At 36.4% G+C, this 24,878-nt stretch overlaps 1 protein-coding gene across 4 annotated transcripts in view; it reads left to right on the top strand.

Moving 5' to 3' along the window:
* Positions 1-6,852: 6,852 nt before the first annotated feature.
* The window catches only part of LOC114355823 (forkhead box protein L2), a 58,380-nt gene continuing 40,354 nt past the window's right edge, over positions 6,853-24,878 (top strand). For 2 of the 4 annotated variants that reach the window (XM_028308841.1, XM_028308844.1), the window contains exons 1-2: positions 6,853-7,130; positions 11,037-11,200. In XM_028308841.1, the coding sequence (XP_028164642.1) occupies position 7,130; positions 11,037-11,200 (165 nt within the window). In that variant the 5' untranslated portion in view covers positions 6,853-7,129. Of the gene's footprint in view, positions 7,135-11,025; positions 11,201-24,878 lie in introns of all 4 variants that reach the window. The other 2 variants (XM_028308842.1, XM_028308843.1) reach the window with 2 other exon arrangements.

Genomic DNA, 24,878 nt, shown 5'->3' with positions numbered 1-24,878 from the left:
AAAGTGACCAGTGTTACATTTCATATGTAAGTACTACAATTCGACGCGTATTTTGCTTGAATTTGGCTTTCAAAAATTAAATACGGGAATGATACCAGTAACAAGAAAATTTATTTCCAAATTGTTCGCCGTACAAATACCTACACTTCCTTTTTTTATGAAATCGAGACTTTTAAGTCGATTTATCATATTGTAATTAGGTAGGTACTTTGAATTAAATAAATAAGTAAGTGCATGATGCGTTTTATTTTTGTTAATTATAAAATAATTATAGCCTGACCAGGAACATAAAAACCCTGGCATAGAGGCGCGTCAATTGCATTTGATAGTGCAACACTGGGTACAGTCGTACCTGTATTAAATTAATAGGCTAACTTTATGTATCAGGATTCAGGATTATGGGCTAATTTAATTTTATCATAAATTAACAAAAAATATTATAAAACAGGTAAACTGGTTTAAGTAAATTTAATGAAACCATCAATCGATCAAGTAGGATTTTATTATTATTCATCAATAATCAAATTCTAAACTTGAATATTCAACTACAATGTCTGCTCATGAACGCTTCAAACTCGGTACTTATTTCCCAATTCCATAAAATTCAACACCTACAAAGTTACAAAAAATCTTTAAAATAGGTAGTTGAAACAAACCACAGCTAATTTTCATAGTTGACTGTACTATACGATAAACATGTCAGTCAATTTGACAACCTTTGTCGGAAACATTATTCAATGAAAATATTGTCCGAACCCTTAGTATTTCTCTTCGACAAATACTTTAACACATTGTGAACCACTTTTCTTTCACGACTATAAAAATATGTTAGCAATTTAATTCACAAAATCAATTGCGCACATTTAAAATAAAGTTTGTTTACACTTTGACAACAATAGACTGACATGTAAGGTGACATGTCAATGAAGTTTTCAGTTACTGTTGCCATTAAAAGAAATTAGTACCATTAATTTTCCGCAACATGGCGAGGGTTTTTATGTTCCTGGTCAGGCTATAAAAACGTATTAAAAATTTCCCTACTTTCGAGAAAATCGCCTTCACTATCTACACTCCCCAACAAAATTGACACTAATGACATAAGATTTTTGCCTCACTGTTGACAAAGCGTTTGTATGAAGACTATCCATCTAGGCTTTATTAATCTAAGGTTTTAGGGAACGCCCACCTAGTCATGATGGGTACCAGGGATGTTATGGATATCCGTAACTGTAACCGAAACTTTCGGATATCCGAATTAAAAAAATATCCGTAACCGTAACCTTAAGCGATTTAAAGTTTTCGGATAGTATCGGATGTAGGCAGAGTCAAGCAAGTCCCTACGCTGATTTAATGATTGCATTTTGAAGTAGGTACCTACATGAGTTTTTTCCCCTAAGATAAAAGCTTTTTAGTGAGACCAAAAGAAGGTATTCCCCATCTTTCTTTACGCAGCAGAGACATGGACAGTACGCGACTTGGAAAAGAGGAAGATAGATGTCCTAGAGATGTGGTGCTGGAGAAAGATGCTCGGGATATCATGGACAGAGTTCCGCCGTACCAATGTGTCCATACTCCAGGAGCTCGGTGTCAATCAGCGTTTATCAACCGTAGTACAGACGAGCATACTGCAATACTTCGGACATGTCTCGAGGCGGGATGACAACTCCATAGAACGACTGGTCGTCCAGGGAAAAGTCGAAGGAACCCGATCGCGTGCCAGGTCACCAATGCGCTGGACCGACCAAGTGAAAGCAGCGCAGCAGTGGGAGACGGCGTATGTGACTGCACCAGACAGTCTGCCAATAGAGAGAGATGGAGGGAGATCGTGCGGAGAGTTGTATCCGCCTCTACAACCGATGTGAACAACGCCTCAACGTGACCACGACCGCACTGCCAAGAGCGTAACGAATAGGAAGAAGAAGAAGAAAAGAAGGTGACAGATGCCAAAGAAATCTCTTCTGTACCCATTCTATTCGTAAGGCATGAACTGTGTTGGACAACTATTTGAATTTGAATTCTGTACTTAGCACAGATATCCGTAACCGTAACTTTCAGATATCCGAAATAAAAAAATATCCGTAGCCGTAACTGAAACCGGTATAATGTTATTCCAATATCCGTAACCGTATCCATAACCAAAACTACATATTATTATCCATAACATCCCTAGTGGGTACTGATACATATAGAACCACAGGTCTCGTCAACCCGGCGGGCCTGTTGGGCGACCCGGGTCGGGCTCGGGGGCTAGCGGGGCGTTTGCTCTGACCCATTCTTTGCAGGGCCGGTACTTCTCTGATCATATAGCAGAGCTGACTGAGCAGCGGCATAGAATCCAGAGCAGGGTTTATTCCTCTTTGTTCACTTGGGTGAAGAAAGTGCGACGATGATTTTCTGCGAGTTCCCTTCCCAGCCGAGGCCTAGGGAAAGGCGCCTGATGCTCCACCGAACCGTCGCCGACGTCCAGGACACCCCACGAGACACTACCATCTCCATGCCCCTTCTTAAGGGTCCTCGGCCACTAGACACGGGGTGTTTGGTGGCCGCTAATGGAGGACCCGTGGCGGCGGCGCGCGCATGTGTTCACGCGCACCGTTAGCGAAGAACAGGGGAGGTACTACTCCCCTGAAGCCAGTCGTCGCTTGCCCAACAGAGCGAGCCACAGTCTGGGGCGGAGCCGCGAAAGAATGTCTAGACCGTCTAGCTCGGACAATAACTCGCAGTTCCGTCCCAAAGACTTCGGGAGGACACCGTCAGGTTTTAGTGAGTAGGCCCTGCCCATCTGGCAGGGAGAGCCTCACATAACCCGCTGGTTTCCCCGGGCCAGTGGGTACGAATCCTCGGATTAACAACTGGCCCCGTGGTGTCGCTACTCACCAACAGCTCGCCACAAAGCTGCCCTGCGGGGCTTATTATTATTATTCATCATCATCATCAACAGCCCTTTACAGTCCACTGCTGGACTATGAGCCTCCTCCACTATATACATTATTATTATTATTAAAGTGGAATTTTTAGTGTCCTCATTTCACTTCGGAATCATTTCACCCAGCTTTATTTTCTCAGACGAATTGAGTCGACTATAGCGGTTGCCTTGCAGATAGAAAGATAATTACAGCTTCAAAAATAAAATCCTATTTAAAATTCAGCAAATAAAGAGTAACAAAATAACAATGTTTTGTCATCCGATTATTGTACATTAATAAATTGGCGCATTTGAAAAAAAAATCCGTTCGTGTATCTTAAATGTGACTGACTGATTGACTGACTGACATAGTGATCTATCAACGCACAGCCCAAACCACTGGACGGATCGGGCTGAAAGGCATGCAGGTAAATGTTATGACGAAGGCTTTTTTTTTTTTTGAAGGGACGCGCGCTGGTAGCTTGAGGAGCTTTTCCAGCTTCACCGGGCAGAGTGGCGAGTACAGAAGGTACTCTAGCCGTTTGGCGATCGTCGGTGCGCGTGCCGACGAGGCCGAGTGTGGGCTTCGCTTAGCGAAGCCCAGGCTCGTCCGCGTCGGTCGCAGACCGACGTTCGCGATCGGGCCGTATCGAGCGCATAAGNTCGGTCGCAGACCGACGTTCGCGATCGGGCCGTATCGAGCGCATAAGGCGCCCGATCAGTGGCGAACCCAACTAGAGGGTTGCCCACCGCGGTGTTGGACCAAAGTCCAGCCTACGGCGGGCTCACTCTAGTGGGCCCGATCGAGGGGACTACGGACGCGGCCTGAGGGCGCCACGGTAGGCTCGGACCTCGGCTCAGGCCGTGTCCGGGGGACGGATAGGGAATGACGAAGGCATCCGCTAAGAAAGGATTTTACGAAACTTCACCCCTAAGGGGGTAAAACGGGATCGTGCTAATTTAGCCGACTCCGCTGCAGCTCCAGCTTTGGCAGTTGATTCCGAGAAGGGGCTAGTAGAGTATCAACGCTACGTAGTGTCCCATTTCATTACTTTAAAACCAGTCTCCGTTCCCTGGAAACCAGATGGAGAAATTGTGAAAATTCAATAGGCTTCCCGGATAGGGATGTTTGGACAGTTTGTTTGTAAATCTTTTGAATTCACAGTAATTCCCTATTACTTTGTTTTCTATGATCTACGTACCTAGTTCAAATTATTACCTAAACTGTCGAATAGTTATTATATTAATAAATAACAATTAAATAAAAATTAGCCAAGTGCGTGTCGAATTTTTACTAATTAAGAAATTTTATAATACTTGAGTCAAATGACTATTACTCTTAAACTAAATGATGTATCTTAACCGTTATAGTTTTCCTTGAAGAATAAAATAAATGTATAGGTTGCATACGTGTCAACGTGAAATTGTGAGCTCCGTCAGTTTACAAAAATGACAGTTTAAAGCGTGAGATTTTAAACTAACAGTGGGTTAGGTTAGATTAGATTGTCGCGGAAGTCAGGCTACGGCCGGATACTCTCGACACCCCCACTCGGGCTATGACGGAACGCCGCGGAGGTTTTAGTGGGTATACCCCGTCCTTTTCAGGAAATAGCAGCGCCCTTTTCAGGGCGCCGCCGAGAGTCCCACACACCACCCTGTCCCCCGAAAGCACATTTTCTCCGCGACAAATTAGTGTCATAGCTTACGAGTGAATTATATCATCATCGGTTGCCCAACATCCTGATGCGTGCGCTTGATATTATTCTGTAGCTCGACTTTCGCCTGGCGCGGCAACCACATATAAAGCCTAACAAAAGCCGGACAGGCCGGACAAGACAATTTTAGGCCAGACACGACCGTAAAAAGCCAAACATGTCCGGCTAAATCCGGACACCTGGCAACCCTAGGCCCTTAACATCTGGAAAAAGGTCTTATTAGCAGATGGGGGCCCCCTCGGTCGCGGGGCCCTGGGCACGTGCCCAAAGTGCCCAGTGGGAAAGAGGGGCCTGGTGGAATGCTAAGGGCATCGAGTAGGTAATTACTTAGTTTTAAGCCCATTTTCCACCAAGGCGGAGCGGAGCAGAGAACTGTTGAATAACCAATCAGATTTAATTATTTCCTCATCTTCACTCTGTTCCGCTTCAGTGGAAATGGATCGAGCGGAGAAGTGTCGGTCGGACTTGTTTTTCTATAGAATTTGACAGGGCGGAGCGTTGTGGTGCGGAGCTGTTCGGACCGTTGTGGTGCGGAGCGGTGCGGTATTTTAATGCAATAGACATATTATTATGACGGCTACGCACAGCTCACACATCTCTCGTCTTGTCTCATCACCGCTCTTCTCTGCTCCACTTTGGTGGAAAGAGCCTGCCAGCTTTGCCGAACATCTCTCGTCTCCGCAACGCTCCGCCTTGATGGAAACTAGGCCTTAATCCGGCACCGAACATCGGATGATTTATGCCGCCTTTAAGATAATGGTTTTCTACCTAGGATTTAATTAATGTTTATTCCTGTACTGACTCTTTACTAATTAATATCACGACAGTTACAAAATAGTTTTAAATATGAACATGTTACCAGTTGAATTTCAGCCAAGTCTACAATACCGGTTGATAACGCTGTGACGCGGATAGTAAACACATTGCTATGAGAACAAATCAAAGTAAGATTACCATTAATTATTTTAAAAATGAAATAGAAGTTTAATCAAAATGAATAGTTAAGTAAATACCCTAGACCCCTTTTCCCCTCATATATGCCTATTACGAAAAACTTTCGAGTTTGTATCGTTTGCGTATTCGCATCGCCATCGAGAGATTTAGTATGAAAACTTCAACAGTGCAGGGCCCCTGTGGTTACAGGTTAGAAACTATTTCAAAGTTCACTTGTCACTGTCAAACATTTGTTTTCTGAAAAATAAAAATAAAATTATTGATTGGTAATAGAAATGTAAATTATCACAACACGTTTCGGAAAGTACCATTCGACGGTGCGAATACGCAAACGATACGAACTTGAAAGTTTTTTTGTAATAGAGGTATTGCTAAATGATTTCACGTAGCAGATAGCTTGACTTGAACATAAGATTTGTAATGTTATTTAAATACTTATTAATAAAATATTTTAGTGTAGGTAAATAAGAATTTAAGTGATTGTTATCCGGTAAAAGCTTAGCTTAGTTGAAGCGTAGATGGCGCTAAGTTATGTAAAGTCATTCCGTATTAAGGCGCGCACCGACGGTCGCCAAACAGCTAGAGTAACTTCTGTTCTCGTAGTCAGAAAGACTAGAAGTCGTAGTAGTCGTACTGTACATTTCAGACGCGAGTGATTTCAGCAAAGATATTTTCTTAAATCGACCAGACTAGGAATCGAACCCGGGTCCTCAGTAAATGCTCGAGTTTCCTCTTCAAGCTCCATACCATTGACGAAGTTGTACTTCATGGTTTATTCCTATAGACGCCAAGCTGCCATAATCGGCCGGCGGTAAAAATAGGTACTTCAGGAAGGGAAACCACAAAATTATGTTTCGACATATAAAGGGCAAATATATTATATTCAGCCAAATTTCAAAGTGATTACGTTCCGACTCCTCCTTCCCGTGCTATTGGTTTCGGGCGTCACACTCCCACCAATGAGGTCGCGCCTTTCCCCACTGCTCTAGCCACTAAGTGTTATGAAGATTATGTTTTCTTTATTTCAAGAAAAACGTTTCACACTTTTTAAAACTTAATGACGGTCACGTGATGTAATGACCGCATAGCGCCGTAAAAGTTGCTTGAGGGTGAGTTAAGCCATAGCGTGGCGTACAGGAGATTTTTTTCTAATGAAGTTAGCTTTTTGGGAGGCTGAAAATTGCATATTCAGCGAAAGGTGGCGAGACCGCCTACACGTCTAATGGCGTGGAGCTTCGCTGTAGAGAACGCGAGATTCAGTCAGTCGGCTGACCGGCATCCACGCGCGTCGCTCGTTCCGTAGTTGGTTCGCGGAGGGATCACTCTACCTCCCGCCCGCCTTGCGCGCACAATACGATGCAATTTCAATAAACTTTCAACTATAACGTGAACATTGAACATTATAGTGATTGACAAAACAAACTTTGAGTGACGTTGAGTGCGGAAAACTTTACAGTGCTACTATCTAAAGGATGCTCTTGGTTTTCCTGAAAGTTTCGAAAGAAAACTTCTGAGAGGAGAAAAGGATTCTTCAGCTGGATTCCACAGACTTAAAAGTGGGTAAGTAATGGCTATAAAATCTTAAATGGGTGTGTGAGGGCATTAAATATTTTTATGCGGTAGTAAAACTGGATTATGGCATAGTAAAACAGTAATTTTTGACCAATCCGATCAAATGAAACATCGCCTTAAGTTTTACGTTGGCAATAAATTATTTTCATTTGGTTTTTTTTGTTTGTCTATACTTGAAAGTCACTCAATTACCTAGTTTTGTATCTTAAATAAAATGACTCATTTTCATTTTCATCTACTCAAAGTTCTCCGAAATTAAGCTTTAAAGAAAAGCTTACTTGGGGGTATTGTACCCAAATATTTATTGATGTTGTTTTTTTAATTTACATTATAAGTAGTAAGAAATCGTGTTTTTTAAAAGCATTATTTACATTAATGACTTAACCTACCGTTAGTATTGAATTAATATTTAACTAATTTGAAAAAAAGTTAGCGCGAGTACACATTTTATAAAAAAATTTATGCTTTCAGACTTTTAGTTTATTGATTGCTATTGCTTGTTTGAGTTACACAGTATAGTATTCTCGGGAATTTGATCGGCTTTTTTCAGAGGAATGAAATATTTTGTTGCTGTTTGGTTTACTCTGGCATAACCTGTGTGTTTTTTACTCGCTTTCTGTATTGCTTTAGGTAGCTATTTGCCTCTAAACTAAATCATGACAAATTCGATAACCTAAATTTTTGTATAGTGTTCCTATTTGTAAACATTTTTTACTGTAAAATACCTATTTTCTTAGATTAGGTAATGAATATCGAATGACATACAATTATGTATGATACATAATGGTTACAAATATTTTTTCATACGTTGCTATAATAAGTTTGTGTGACCTACATTTTTGACTCATAAGTTGGTCACGCATGATACTGATCGAGTTCAAACAATATACTTACTACTATTGCAGTGCAAGCGTTATTACCTAAAGAGTTATTTCCTATGTTACATAATATAATTCTTGCTTATCGGGAATTACTTAGTTAATAAACTGTACTTGCCTTAAAATCAAATAAATAAAAAAATTAAGTCATTATATTTATATTTTCCATACTTTGTTATTGCTTTTGTAAAGTTTCACTGGGTATTTCAGAAAAAAACTTTTTGTAATTGGACTATTATTTTAATGAAACTTGAACATACTATTAATGCTACCCCTCTAATTTATACCTACTTATAAACCTTCAAACAACCCCTTCCACCAGGTTAAGTAAGTTAAGTATTCTAAAACAACACTCAACATTAGCTTCAAACTCAAGTAGGTTTAGCTGCACTCGATCGTATTTATTAAAGCATCATTGAAAGAGAAGTTTTCATTTAAATTTACTACGTTAAATCTATATATATAAAAGAAAGTCGTGTTAGTTACTTCGCTTATAACTCAAGAACGGCTGAACCGATTTAGCTGAAAATTGTCAGGGAGGTAGTTTAGAGCCAGGAGAAGGACATAGGATACTTTTTATTCCGTTCGAAATTAAAAAAAAAGTCTGCTTATTTATTGCCATTAAGGCGGAACAAAGTTCGCCGGGTCAGCTAGTTAAGGCGGAACAAAGTTCGCCGGGTCAGCTAGTTTGAAATATAATGATTAGACCAAGGGTGGCTAACAAGATTAGACATAAGATCTACTGTTTACTAACGAAAACCTGGGCGATCTATCACTTAGGTACATACTTCTTGAAATCTTAAATGAAACAGCATAGTTTAGTACACAATCATGTAGTATTTTTTGCCTTGCCACGATCGACTGCACTAATATTCGCGATCGACCGGTTGGCCGCCCCTGGTTTAGACGAATCTTCGACTACGATCTTGAGTTTGAGTCGAGTTTTTTAATACGGACTTAACGACTACGAAGAGACCCGTAGCTACTAACTAGGCACTGCTACGAGAGAGTACTCGCGACTACCAGTACCTCTAGTAGGAAAAACTTTCGAGTTCGTTTCGTTGCGTATTCAAAGTGTCATCGAAAAATTTTGTATGAAAAATTAAACAGCGCCCCCTAGGGCGGCTATAATATAGGGGGCGCTGTTTAATTTTTCATACAAAATTTTTCGATGACACTTTGAATACGCAACGAAACGAACTCGAAAGTTTTTCCTACTAGAGGTACAGATACGAGTAATTACTACGAGCCCAAATAAGTCTTCTATATTTTTCATTGTTTGGAAAAGCTTTCGTCTAAGTTCGATCTTGAAAGATTCTTGAGGATGATATGCAATTAAACTAATTTACTTTGTTAGATGTTTATGTAACCTAATAGTAGAAGACATACATTGTGCATTCAGAACTTGAAAAAACACATTGGATCTACAGTTTCGATGTAAAATCTGACGTATTAGAACATACTTATAGATTTCACAGTGTTTAGCCAAATGTTACGACGTTCACCTACACATAATTGAAGTATAGTTGGCATCAATAAACTTAATTCTACGTAAAGTTTTAGAGCATTCTGTCATGAGTCAATATGAACCCAACCCTAACATGTTTGCTGGAGGGGTTAAAAAGGCAAAAAAATACTAAACCTTATTTATAAATTAATTATAAACATAGAGAGTTAGATGAATATTAGGCATTATTGGTGGTTACCCAATATAAATCGTGGACTGCACATAAATGTATTAATTGACGCACTGACTAGAAGCGAGTAATACGAAATAGCACTGACTCGGCAATTGGTATCATTAGGATTTGGATCCAATATAAATGGAGAGAAATAAACCTGTTCAAAATCTGTACTTAGTTACTTGTTAGATATTGAACATTAGTTAGTGGTAGGTATAGTCACAATAAAAAATAAGTATTCATTATTACAGATTCTGATTACGTGAGTCGTTTAAGTAGATGGTAGTTGGATGTATTCAGCAGTTAAAAAGTACTAAAAACATTTTTTGTCTATTTTTAACAAACATTGAAATAACTAGATCACAGTTTCCCATTTATTTTTGAAAGGTCGAGCTCACATAAATAACACTTTCTCGGTGAAAATGATCAGTGTTACATTAAATTAGCTTATCTTAATAAATCAAAACAAACAAAAATCAGTCTCTGCGTAACAGGTGGTGGAACGTCAATGACATAATCCAGTACCTACAATGAGCTCGTATTTCAATTTTTAACTATTACGACTACACTATTTTACTTTAACTTTAACAAACGTCAAAGGTCTGCCAAACTTTATACAACAACACCGGTTAAAGTTATAGTTACGGTAAAGGTGATTAGGTGTAATTTTGCAATTGCATTGAGATAAATTGTTAGTAGGCACAGTAGGGTTATTCTATTTGTACGTTATTATTCATTCCGACTGTACCTTCATAGTGTAGTATCTATATTCAGTTTTAAATTAATTCATACACGTCATTAACAGTAATCGGATTAATAGAGTAGAATAGACTTTAATAAATGATCATGTGTCATTATTATATTATAGATTTTGTGTATAATATCCCTATGAATATGGAGGAAGTAAAATGATCAAATCACATTTTTATTTAAGTATTTATACCTTGTCAATTTGAAATTTATCTAAATTCCAATATAATTTAAAAAATATATAGCTAACTAGTAGGTGAACGCAATTCCCTTCCATGTTAACGGGTTACAGGTCTTTTATTATTTTTAAGAATGTATAGTAATGTACCAATTTGAAGCGATCTGACTATTATCAGAATACATTTCATTGCACCCCATAGCATTACAAAATTTACAATTTAGGCGGTAGTAACACTAAATGTAAGCCTGCCCTGTTCTTCTTAAATGTCTAAGAGCGGGTGAACCTTCCTAAAAATCTTAACTTTTCTCCCCCGGTAAATCTGGGTACGCCCATTAGTAGTAGTGAAATCAATAGCTATTGTTGATCAGACAATCTGAATAATCAAAAGCTCTCTTCCAGTGGCCAACGGAGCTGATGGGGCAAGCCTCAATGGGGATGAGGAGGTGGCTCGGCTGACCCCAGGCCTGCAGAGGAGTTTCGAGATGAACGATCTACCGCTCAACACGTACACCGTGGACACGCGTAGAATGCAACTGTACTCCCACCCTCACGTTCATCCGACGGTAAGTTGTTTATTAGCGATCTCCCAGATTAACAAGAAGTGGCACATAGCACGCAGAACTGACGGTCGATGGGGAGAAATGTGCTGGAATGCCAAGATCCGGCAAGCGCAGCGTGAGACGTCCACCAAAAGGGTGGACAGATGACCTGTCTTGGCCCAAAAGGTTGCAGGAAAGCGATGGATGTAGGCCACTGCCAACCGGTTATCTGGAAATGGGGCTGAGATGATGATGATCATAATTATATTTCACGCTAACCTCTCCTGTTAAGTTATCGTGACTATTGTACTATTGTAGTAAGTACAGTAGTACAAATTGTGTACTATTGTACTATTGTAGAAGGATTGGTTCGGCGTTCGAACCGCAGGCTCGAACAAGCAACCTCGAATTGACAGTCCGACACCGACACAAATATTATATTAATTTACTATATCAAATTAAAATTAATTTAATTAGTAAATGAATTCGTAAAACTAAATTAAAATAATTACCCTCATCATCCAACGGTGTTATAATTCAAAACTTTTTTACTCCGCTTGTAAACATGTGTAAGTATACAATTCCATCATCATACAAAACTAACTAAACTGGTTACTACTCAATAAAATTACATTATGTTAATAATTCAAAACCAAACTAATTTATTTTGCTTAGGGTTTTAAAAAGGTCCTTTAGACGTCCCACTAACTGAAACACTAACACAGCTTCGATACAACAAGTGAGTCCTTGCTGAGAATACGGATAAAATGAAACTTAAATAGAAATAAAATAAATAGAATTAATTAGGTCATTACTTATTTAAGACTTTCAGGGCCATTTCCATGAATCCCGCTCCAATACACTTGAGCATGCTGATCGCAAGGAAGCCATAGAAAGAAATTTTCTATTTTCGTTATCGTTTGCTCTCTTTACAGTCATATTATTATTGAGAGAATTCAATTTTTTAGTAATATTTATTAAGAGCTTAAGCTGTTCTCTGCTCATGATTTTATATTTTTATCGTTTCATTACAATCCTTCTAACAGAGAAGTTTTCGCAGAAAAAGCTTTTAGGTATCACTAAGTCCACTATTTTGCTGTAATTATTTTCTTTATTCCTGTGAAAAGAGTAAAAACTGAATTCTTTAAAGATAACTTTGCTCACATGCTTCTTACAACAATTTATTTAAAAAGACGGAGCGATTATTAAATGTATTTTAAAAAAACCTTTTTCGATATAGTGGTAATGAAAATAAGTTATTGTTTTTGTAAATAGGAGTGTTAATTTAGAGATACTCCCTTAATTTAGAGCCTACTAAATGCATTTTTTGTGGAATCTACAGGGTGTTAGGTAAATGGGTATATGAGCCGACACTAGCCCATGTTAACATGGTCATATAAATGGTATGGTGAAGTCAGAAATTTGATATCATCATTTTAATTTTTTTAATTTTTATACAAAATAAATATTATTAAATCCGATTTGTGTGAAAATTAAAATAATTAAAATGAAGTTATCAATTTTCTGACTTCACCATACCATTTATATTACTATGTTAACATGGGCTACTGTCGGCTCATATACCCATTTACCTAACACACTGTACCTATATCTATCTATCTATATAAATAAAATGAATTAATGTTCGTTAGTCTGATTAAAACTCGAGAACGGCTGGGCCGATTGAGCTGATTTTGGTTTTAAAATGTTTGTCGTAGTCCAGGGTTAGTCTAAACGGTGAGCAAATACGCGCGCGATATTGTTTTTCTGTGACAGACAAAATTCCACGCGGGCGAAGCCGCGGGCGGAAAGCTAGTTAAAAGTATAAAAAAAATCCAATCATCTTGTGCTGCAATGAAAATGTATCCATCCTGCACGCCAATACCACTCACATCACACTTGACCGGAATAAAAATGGTTTACTCTTACCCTAATAAAATATTCAGAAACAATTATGTATTTACAAAATAAAAGCACAATATGAGAATCAAATCCAAAATACTATTTGTGGTGAGTAAAAAAGAAAACATGAATAATTTACTGGTACACAGGTATTGTGTTACCAATTCGTTGTGGCGTACGTTCGCTTAACTTCGAATTCTGTAGTTCACACAAGATTTTTTTAGTAGAACTGCATTAAATTTGATCTTCATTGGTTGGTTTTTTTTTATTGGCTGTAGAATGTAGATCCTAGCTACACAGTACACAGGTAGTCCCTATACCTGCATTAAAATGTAAATCATAAACATTAACTTAAGAAGTTTCACCACTTCCCATCAACAAAGCTAAATAAACTTTTGCTAGGTCTATCTGTGCATAGCGTTGTTATAATTTATTTTAAGAGGGCTAATGAAGTGCAAGCAGCAAATATGTACATATAAAGTTGTACCAAGGAATGTACGCAAAGATTGCAAGCGGTGGTATAGCGGCCGATAAGCATGTTCAGAAGTGTATTGGCGACTTGGTGCAGTTTGATTGTGATGGCAAAAGCTGTATTTTATAACTACTTACTCGTAATAGGAATAGGTATTTAAGGCGAACCAATATAAGAATCAAAGATTTGGCATAAATGAAATCTGATAAAATTGAGTAGGTAACTTTGAATTGAATAAAAAAAATATTAAAATATGGATACGCCTTTGGGACGTGTAGACGATTTTCGAAAAGGGCCATGTAGGCCTAAAGAGAGAATTGGAATTTCGCATTTCATATCCTTAATTTATTTAGGTACCTATCAATCATTTGTAGAAATACGGTTAAGTTGTGTCGCAGACTGGAAGTCTGGATCTGGACTTCAGTAATGTCAGGTTCAACTCCCACCACTGTTTTGTGCGATGCGTGTTGCTCATGGACATTTGGGCTGAGTTGCACCACCTAACTTTGACTGTAACTATAACGATATTGGTGCTTTTTGTATGGAATTTGACAGATTTTTGACGTTTGTCAAAGTAAAAGTAAGATGGTGCAAACCCGCCCTAGTTTTCATAAACTTGATCGTAAAATTAATTAGGTGTAGTGGATTGAAAGGTTTGACACAATCAAATTTATAAAAAGAGACTACAAACTATAATAACGTAGCAATGAGCTACAAAATCGCATGGCGCTTAGCTATTACAGTTATTTCAAAAACAATTTTCCGCCCGCATTCACAAACGATGCTTGCTTAAGTGACGCAGCGTTGAATAGAGCTCTGTGATTGGTACGTGTGTCATCCTGTGCGTGCACGCGCACTGTGAGATCTCATAGTAATGTTGGTGAATACGGGCGTTACTCGTCGATAACATAGTCATCAATTGCATAAAACAAAGAATGCTCACCGCATGTGTGTCTATGGTAGGGCGGGCTGACTTTCATAACATACGATGTTATGATCAACATGACATGACGTTTTCTCGATGGGCACTATCGCGACTCTGGGTCTTATCGGGGTCTCCGTCACACTTCGTTACATCACCGACCTTGTTTATTTGACTTTTATTCGTGCAAGTACTCTATCATGTGCTTAAAAATATGATCCAGTACATATTAACTATCAGTTTCATTATCTCTGTTTAAAATAACACCCAGTTTTCTTTCACGAAATATTTTTCCAGTAAGTCAAATTATGTGCATATTTTTCAGCATCGTAGTCATAAGAAAATAAATGTAAATTGATGGTGGTGATTTATACACAAAACATGATATTCAGAAATAACTGAAAAGCTGGTTGCTTAAAGTAATTTGTAAAATATCCCTATAAAAACAGGGTGGCCAAAACAGTGGGGTCTAGAAGAAAAATTTAGATTCCTTACATCAAGGTGTATCTAAATCACCCCCATGTATGTTTTACGATTTTCTTTAGTTTAGGAGATAGAGTTAATTTTGTGATATTTTAAAATTTTATGACCTGGGGTGGATTATGGTGGTAGGGTTTTATCTAAGGCTGAGTTGCACTACCTAACTTTGACCGTATCTTTAACGATAACCGGTGTTTTTTGTATGGAGTTTGACAGATTTTTGATGTTTGTCAAAGTTAAAGTAAGATGGTGCAATCCAGCCTAAGTCTGCCTGGCTAGCAACTCTATAGAGTTAGATATATCTTCCTTAGTCTGTCACTATAAAAATAATGTTAATAGCATTACTGTATTCCGGCATTTATGTATAAATATTGTGAATCATCATCATCATCATCTCAGCCATAGGACGTCCACTGCTGAACATAGGCCTGAAATAACTGAAATTATGATTATAGTATCTGTTTTACGGCTTAGAAGCTATATAGATACTACACTCAACATCAAATAAACCGCACCTTCCGCGACGCGAACTTTTAAGATTTTCTTCTGACACAATCATGGTGCCCCAACAATATTGGTGTTATTTGAGAGCCCAATAAATATCCTTAAAGAAAAACACATTTAATTTCTAAATAAATGATTATCATATACCATAAATGTGACTTGAAAAGAGACCTCACTTTGGGCTCACCTCTGGGATCAATTATCACAATGATCACACGTGTCCTCTTTAACAGATGGATACCGATTAATCCCAACTTCACAGTTTTACAGCCATAAAAGTTGGCTCAAGCTTAATAGCCTATTTTTTGAAGAAGTGACTCTGGATCCTTCTAAAGACACATTTTTGGGGTAAAAACCTTTCCTTTAATGAAATGAAGTTTAGAACTAGGCTTTTAAATGGTGCCAATATTGGTGGGAAGTGGGGATGCATCCGTTTGAAAGTGATTGTTGCGGGAGGTGCGATTTATTTGATGTTGAGTGTATAATCATAATTTCAGTTATTTCATGCCTGTTGTATTACAAAGGATGATCCGATTTGTGGTTCCTAACTCATATTTAAAAAAGAATACACAAAATCAATACTATCTATACTAATATTATAAATGCGAAAGTAACTGTCTGTCTGTGTCGCTTTCACAGACAGTCATAAAAGGAGGAGGTTCTCAATTCGTCTGTCTGTTTATTAAATTCTACTTAAGCGTAGAGTATGCACGTATACCATAATATTACAGTAACATTGTAAAAATAATAAATTAAAATTTTTGGTAAGTACTAATTATGTATAATAAATACGCGATAGATAATAAACAAGCCTTACTTTTCATAAAATTGATTATTTTGTTTACCATGAATGACTGTTTAAATACTAAATTCCGATTAAATTAGTAATAATTAAATTAAGCGTTGGCAATATGTACCTAGTTTGTACCTTTCATTCGTTGTTTACTTAAATTGCCATGATTCAAATACGATCAAAGTATTAATACAATTAATGAAAGTTAATGTAGCTACCTAATTTAGCTGAACGGGTATTTTATCAAATGCCCCTGACATAAGTTCATCGCGGACTGAACTATTGATTGTCAATAAGATATCCACAGCGTATTTACATCTTAGTATTTGTCAAAAATGTAATGATGAAACATGTTGAATAATACCGCGGAATATATTAAAATGTACCAAAATAAAATAGTTACTTTTCTCAAATAAAATCTGTTCTATAGATTATAATATTAGTTTATCTAACTTACTTTACATGCGTGGAAATATTTTCCATACATTGTCAGCAGTAGGTATACCTACACACAAAATGATATCCAGTGTAATCCAAAATCGGTTTCGTTTGACAGCTCGTAGTTGTTTCTCTATTCCGAAGGAATAATATGATGGACTGAGTGCAATAGAGGGGTCAGTTTTGACGTAGCTTATGTGTTACGTACATGACTACTTAAATATAAGCAAACTATATTTTTAGACTGCATTATTAGAAAGAAAGCAAGAAAAATTGTTTATTTGGTTCAAACTAAGGTATTATTGGTTTTTAAATAAGACACAAACGTAATAATTTGATCTTTTTTACTAAAAAAGACGCTACGAACGAAAGTCTTTAATGAGACGTGTAGTGTATGGTTACGAGTTTTATCTGTTTTTAAGAATAAATGCATTTAAATAAAACGTTTTTTTTGTCATATACGGGACTCAACAGAAATCGTATACAAGAAAACCCGTCCTTAATCCTTGAGTAGATTTAACACGTCAGAACAATAAATATGTATTTCCTATTTTGAGATTATATTGGTATTGCAATGCCGCCGCATCGATTACTGTTTTTATTTAAAAAAAATCAACAAAACTCTGTTCAAGTCATCAAACATCGGCTCTCGATTGAATTTGATAAATTATTGCTCGTGCTGTGTTCATGAACGCATACCTTAAGCGGTATAGCTACACGAAAGGTACGAGTACTGTCACCACAAATCGCTCGTAGTCATGGCTATTCCACACGGAGTTTATTTTTGATTCGTTTGTGATCAGTATTATTATTGAAAGCATTTGTCTTCAAAAGTTTATTCTACTTACTGATAAAATAAAGGCATTTTCAGTGATTGCTACTTTAGGTGGGTAAGGTTTATTTTGGATCCCAACTTCCCATAAATAATTATTGCGACAAAATGTAGATTGTATTTATTGATATAATTTATACCAAACAGTATCTACCTATGCATGAAATCATAATGTGCACCATAATATGAAACGTGTACTTCTCTGAAAATGTAGAATTCGTTTCGCCACGTCCAAAACGCCACGCTACGCACCTACGAAGATATTAGGAAGAAACTTCATAAAATTGGATCTGTCACGAATTTTCCTAACGGCTCTGTGGGGGAATACTGTTTCGACAGCTCGAGACAAATCTGCTTTGCCAGATTTCGACTGTGTCCATGTCCTGAGCTGGGAATCCAAAATCCTTAAGCCGGCTAAACAAGCTGGACACATGCAACGCATCGCTTTTAGCGGTTATTTTACAAGAATTAAAAATAGTCTTGGGGATTCTTTTTGGCAAATAATAGGTTCTGAGGCCGTTTTGTGTGGAGAATTTAACGGAAGCTTATTTTTCCTTTACATGTTGCCACATTAGTAACACAATTTTGTACATACTTAGGGACTTACCTACTTTCAGATAATGTTAAACTAACATGATTTGTTTTGGAAATATTTTTGAACGAAAGCGGTACCTAAAGCACTTAGAAATAGCTATTAAATTATTTTAGTTATCTCATTAGTGACTATAAATGAGAATGTCATGAGATGGTTTTATTGTTAAGTTTGCCTTTTGTACTCTGATTAAACAAATAAGTTTTAATCATACAAGTACTATGAATAAACGTTTAACCATTAGAGAAATAAAAAAAAACACATGAAAAAATATGATATTAAAAATTTAAAAAATACTATTTTTGAGAAACTTCAGTGTAAAAGGCAAAGACCTTATTTGTAAGGATCGCCCGAAGAGTTGGTGTCCCCACTCAGAATGACGGCGTTCAAGTACTGCCCAGCTGCTCGCGCCCGACTCGAATGACTGTAACTCGACCGGCCCTGTGACAAATGTGAAAAGTATTGCATTTTTAAGTGCGCCCGTTCTCCTGCCACTGACATTTACCAATACCAAAGAGAACTTTGTTTGCTGTAACAATCAACAGCCCGACAGTAATGATTTGTTGAGCGTGATACAGGGTGGCCATTGGGTCATGTAGAGCATGAAGAATGAGCCTGAAAACTAATTTAGCGTTGATCGAGATTTTTCAAATTATGTTTTAAGAATAATTAATTTGTATACCTACTTATAAAAGTACCTATACAATCTCAAAAAGTTTGTAGGTATTACGTTTCAAAGCCGCTGCTTTCAGAAATTAAAAAACTCTTTTCAGATCATGTTTTTTTATATTTACGATGCTAACCTTAGCTAAAACTAGGTTTAAATGTAATGTAGATAAAAATCTGCAACTTTGGGTGGGAATTGAACCACCGATCTTTCATTTTGCAGTAACTAAATTAGTCCCTCTACGCCCCGTTGGAAGACGTCGTATTTTGAATAACCCTGTATAGGTTTTGGGTTGTAGGTAAGTACATGACTCATTTCGCACTTCAACCCAGTATTGTCCCAGTGCCCAATGTTTTAAATTCGTACGTAAACAATTTCAATATTAAATCGATAACTGAACAGTAAACAAAATAGAGCCACTATGCTATGGTGACTAAATAAATGGATGAATATTATTACTTGCAATGAAGAAAATAGTTTTTTTTCCTTGCGTATAAATTCTCGTAAAATTACTGTATTAATATTGCTGATGGTGATGTTATTTCCACAATTCATTTTTTAAATAATTTCAAAACAGGCTATGTTGCAGATTAGGAGGATATGAAGCTTTAATGTCAATAATTTCATTGAAGTTAATAGGTACCTAGGTAAGTAAATAGGTATAATACTCGGGTGACAAGTTTGATGTGTCACGTTACGTTACATAATATGATTACGAGTCATTATTTATTTGCTGTTCTCGGCAGATTATTGTAGGTAAAACAAATGAACTTACGAGGCTATCACTATCAATGTTAAGGTATGTTGACCGATGAAATATACTTATTATTATGCTGTTTTTTCCAATGATATGTAACGCATTATGTATTAATGGGTTTTTACTCAAGGATACAATTTTAAAAACAATTTTGACCATTGTAAAATAATTTGATCTCTCCTCTATCTTTATTCCCTTTTGTAAAATAATATCGTTGTTCAAAAAACATGTAGTATTAGGTATTTACCTAAGTATCTTTCATTGGAGTATGATACTATATTTTTAGTAAAATAATTTCACGTGTGTACTTAAAGCAGAAAACAAGTCCATACCTTTATAGCATTCAAATTAAGACACCAATATTGCGAGGCAAAACTCAATGTCGCGTCGTCCTCTTCAATCGTAGTAGAGTTGGAAAAAATCGCTTAAAACATACTTACTTTAAAATATTGTTGCAACATTTGACCTGAATCAAATGTATCGTAAATAGTAATAAAATTATGTCAATGTTACATTTGTGACGATACTGCGGATTGTTTTGTTTTGTAGTTAGATCAGCATTAAGTCTCTGCTAACGCGACGATAACTGAAGTTTCAGTATGTGTGGCCAACGAAGAACATTCTACGGTAATAATGCATACCTACAATCTATACAACGAGTACATGACCGTAACCACCATACTTATGTTACCCTGTACATTGCCTTCTGTCAAGTAAGTAGCATGGATTATTTAGTAAATGAAATATTGTAGGTACTATAATTTAAATTCGAGACAAAATAAGAGATTTTTTTTTAATTTGACCTGGTGATTATGGAGTAGAGTATAAAACTGTGAGAGGTTACTAACTTAACCCAAGACTGATTTACCGTATGTTTAATAAAATTGTACTACCTGATAAAAAAAGGACTTTAGCTTTAGATTAGAGGTTGAGTTCTTTTTATCAGACAGTAGGATTTAATGAGCCAATGTTGTTATTATCATTTTAACCTATGACAGTCCATAGGTAAGCCTGTCAAGAAATACAAACATTTTTAAATCCAATTATTGCCAACATTTAAAGCCGTCTATGTATTTGATTTATAAAAGGACCTTATTATTAAGCCATGAAAAGATTTTGGTCCTGGTAAAGGTGTACAATGGTCAGTAGGTACCTACTACCTTAATTGTACCCACAACACGTGCAACGAATATTCAGCGTTTGTGAAATTATTCCCCTGTTCGTGGGTGGGCCCCTAGTACATTTTTACATGTGTATATTTCACTCGAGCGTCAACTTCCATTGGGACTGACTGCAACCGAGAATCGATCTTATGCGAAATGTACCAAGACTTAAATATGCCGATGAACCTAAAAAGTGCCTTATCGGAAATATTGCTAACTCACAAGGCTAATTCGGTCGTGTACAACGCACAATGGACCTATTTCACGAGCCAATTAACTTTGTTGCACTTTTATTGACTGAATCTCAGTGCACTGAACAGATAGAAACGTGAGACTCGACTTTAACGATTTGATAACATAATAATAAAATACCCGATTTTAATTTATCGCAATATTATGACATTTGTAACGATTTATTCAAAAATACTCATAAAATAGATACGAGTAATAAATAATAATGTAGGTAAACAAAAGATAATGTGTATTAGCATAAGGGGCAGTAGAAAAAGAATTCAAAAGAAAACTAATTTGTTAATTTCGATACGAGATTTCTGACCTTAGTTGCTGCAACTAAGAAGAAGGCCATTTATTATGTTAATATCGAATGAATGAAGAATGAATAATCAGAAATCCATCATATTTACTAATTTTAAAAATATCTTCAGCTTAGAAAATTTTCTAAGTAGGTAAGTAGCTCCTAGAAAAACGTTCTTTTAAATCCAAGAACAATTTTAGAATACAGATAAACATACTGAATAAACATCTCAGGAAAATCTATTTCAAGAGATTTTCTTTAATGATCTTAGTATTTAAACATTTCTGCGTTTGTTTGGCATTTAGGTAGGTACTCTCTTTGCGAATTAAATAATGTGTATCTTACGAAATTTTTATCCACTATTTTTTTTGCAGATCTTAATCAATTAATGCAGATCTTAATGTTTTGCTTTTAGTTTTTATGTGCAGTTATGTCTTTGTCTTTCAGTCATTATTTGCCTTAATTATCATACTATGCAGAACCTTCTGGTTTTCTTACGTTATACGAATTAAAATTGAGGCTCAGTTTACACAGTGAAATTCTCTTCGTATTTCTCTCCGATATCCTCCGGTAGGTGAATGCAACCTCCATGCTTGCAGCGTAGAAATTTATAATCTGTGGCTATGCAACCTTTTTTTGAAAGAAATTGATTTGAAGTTTAGTGAATAAAATGTCTTTCTTTGTAAATATCACGAAATTCAGGGTGTTAGTTCCAAAATCATAGAATCCTCTTACATATCTACCCTTTTTCACCAGGAAATTCTTTGCATCTCTATCGGCCAGTGGGTTAGCTGGGATATCAAAAACGATTATTCGATAAATACAATCACTTGCTGTGCACGCTGTGCAATGTAGTTCTTCGTTGTTCGTCTTGTGTTCGTCACCGTTGTATGTAACTCATTTTCCGTAGTTCGAAAGGTCTGAAAAAGCAGTGCTTAATAACATTTATCATGGTATCAACGTGGGTCTGATAAAACCTGAAGGTTTCACTCTAAAAATAGTTTGTTATATTTACGGGTCTTCATTAGATGCTGGTCGGTTCAGGTCGGGTCCTTTGTTCGTTTTTGTTTTTTGGAAATGACTTAAAGCTACATATGGGTAACTAGCGGCCGCCCGCGACTTCGTACGCGTGGATCCCGTTTTACACCCCTAGGGAAGGAATTTCGTAAAATCCTTTCTTAGCGGATGCCTACGTCATAATATCTACCTGCATACCAAATTTCAGCCCGATCCATCCAGTGGTTTGGGCTGTGCGTTGATAGATCACTATGTCAGTCAGTCAGTCAGTTTGAGTTACATACAGGGTGAAATTTTGTAATGCCACCTGGAAGGAAAGTACTCTTAATACTGTAGGTAGAAAATTTTACTCAAAGAAAACATTCCCTTATTTTTGAAAACAAAGAGAACTGCATTCAAAGATTTTTGACGTTTGTCAATGTTAAAGTATGATGGTGAAACCCAGCTTAAGACAAGAAATACTGCAGTTAACTTGATGTCGAGTATTGAATTTTACAAACAACAGTAAACAGTTGCTGTTACCTATAAAATAAACATGTTAACTTTCCTGAAAACATTGAGAACACAGAAATATAGAACGCACAATTCCCAGTAATGAGAATTAGCTCGATTTATCTATTCGCTCTTGTTAACTTCTCTATTTAAGTAATTTTGAATTTCATAATCCGAGCCTGTTGAGTTGTTTCTAAGAACGGATTTGCGAACAATTAAAATATTAATGCTCGTTTATTACGATATAAGTAATTATATCTAGTCTTTGTTGAATTTAATTAAAATGAAAGTAAATAAAAAGTAACAGACACAATGAAAATTGTTTATTTTCAACAATTAAATAATTTATAGGTTTATTCCTGATTGTTTAGTTATAATTACGAAGATATTTCATTTACAATTTTATTGTGATAACGTTTCAGTTGGGCTATAAAATAATAGGGCTGCTGAAAAGTTTAATCGATACCAATATTGTATACCTGAAACTGTATTGTCATAATGTCACGAGGTTTATTAATTTTTAAATTACATATTTTGTACTTTAATAACCTGAACAGGGAAGTTTTTAATATTCTCATAATTGAATCTTTTCATAAAATGAGATGCAGTTTCATATTTATATTACACGTTTCAAGGATTTTGATTAATTAATAATTTATTTAAATAATAGCAAAATTATAAACGCGTTGATTGAATAATGTGTACTTGAGCCCCCTTGTTAATAAAAAGTACTACTTAAACGTGATTTTAAAACAGGGATTATCTATGGTGTATTTATTATTAACTAGCTTTCCTCCAGCGGCTTCGCCGGCGTGTAAAAAGGGCTGTATTTAAGGTTTTCCCGGAAATTATTCGAATTTTCTCGCCGTAAAAACCATCCTTGGACTTCAACGAACATTAAAAAAAGAATTGGTAATTTTGGTCCAGGCGTTGTTGATGTATGCACTTACCAACACATTTTAAGGGGGACGAGGTATAATAAGGACGAACTAGCCAAAGGAAGATGAATTTTCATACCAACTTTTTATACTATTGACTACAGTACAATTGACTAGAAAACTTCTAAGTTTGTTATTCCTCGTTCAAATATTTTCGAAGAATCAAGTTTTAGCCTAGGCGCAGACCATCAACTTTTAATTGGTCGATAGTTGTGCCCGATTTTAAATTGTATGAAGAATCGGCCAAGTCGAATCGGTGTAATGTGCGCACTTCCATACATGCCCAATTGCCCATACTGATCAACTGCCCAAGTAAACAATCGGCCGACGAAAAATCGATTGACGAAAAAGATAGGTGACGAATTATGCTCATAACTTAAGGATTCCTCATAACTATTTTCAATGTGGAACCTTTGTAAAATGTCTATGCAATTGTACTTTACTACTTGTAATTTAATCTTAGATAAAAAAGCCTAGATAGATAGTCAGTGCACGAAAAGCGAGGTAACTCATAGTGAGCCGGAACGGCTTACTCGTAAATCTCACATGAACTGTCAAAGTGAAAAATTGGTAAACACGTCTGACGAATTTTAATTAACCCATTCCTCCCCACTGTCCTATTTTTAGGACACCATATTCAACATTTTTTTTTTACAAGTTAATAAACTAATTTTTATTGTTTTTGACAAAATTCGTATTCTTGCACTGTTATTCTAATAAAATAATTTTTTTCGGCTGCAAAAAGTGTATCCGTTATTTTAATGTAATTTTTTCAAATTAACACTTTTGTTGCCTCAAAAAGAAGCATCATATTTTGATTTTATATACCATAATATTAAAAAACTGGCCACCTCCAATTTACATAAAACTGATTCTTAGACATTTACCAATACATAAAAAAAATAAACATAAACAAAACATAATTTATAAACTTGTGGTAATGTTTCAAAATAAGCCGTACTATAAATATGACACTGGGAACATGTCTATACAATTTGCCGCGAAGGCATTTTCGGATCTGCAACGATAAGCACTAGTTCAAACGTGTCAATTGTTTGTTTCTTGCGGGTCTTGTGTTTAGATTACTCAAAAGGTCTCTGCCGAACAGATATAAAGAAAACTGTAGTGGTGAGGAGTTGGACGATAATGAAGTAGCCATATTACCTCCGGACGAAGTGGACGAAATGACTGACATGGA

The sequence above is a fragment of the Ostrinia furnacalis genome, unplaced genomic scaffold (genome assembly GCF_004193835.3).
Source record: "Ostrinia furnacalis isolate ACB-3 unplaced genomic scaffold, ASM419383v2 OfSCF2561, whole genome shotgun sequence".
NCBI lineage: Eukaryota > Metazoa > Arthropoda > Insecta > Lepidoptera > Crambidae > Ostrinia > Ostrinia furnacalis.
The sequence above is the reverse complement of the archived record's forward strand: the minus strand, read 5'-3'. Positions and strand labels throughout refer to the sequence as shown.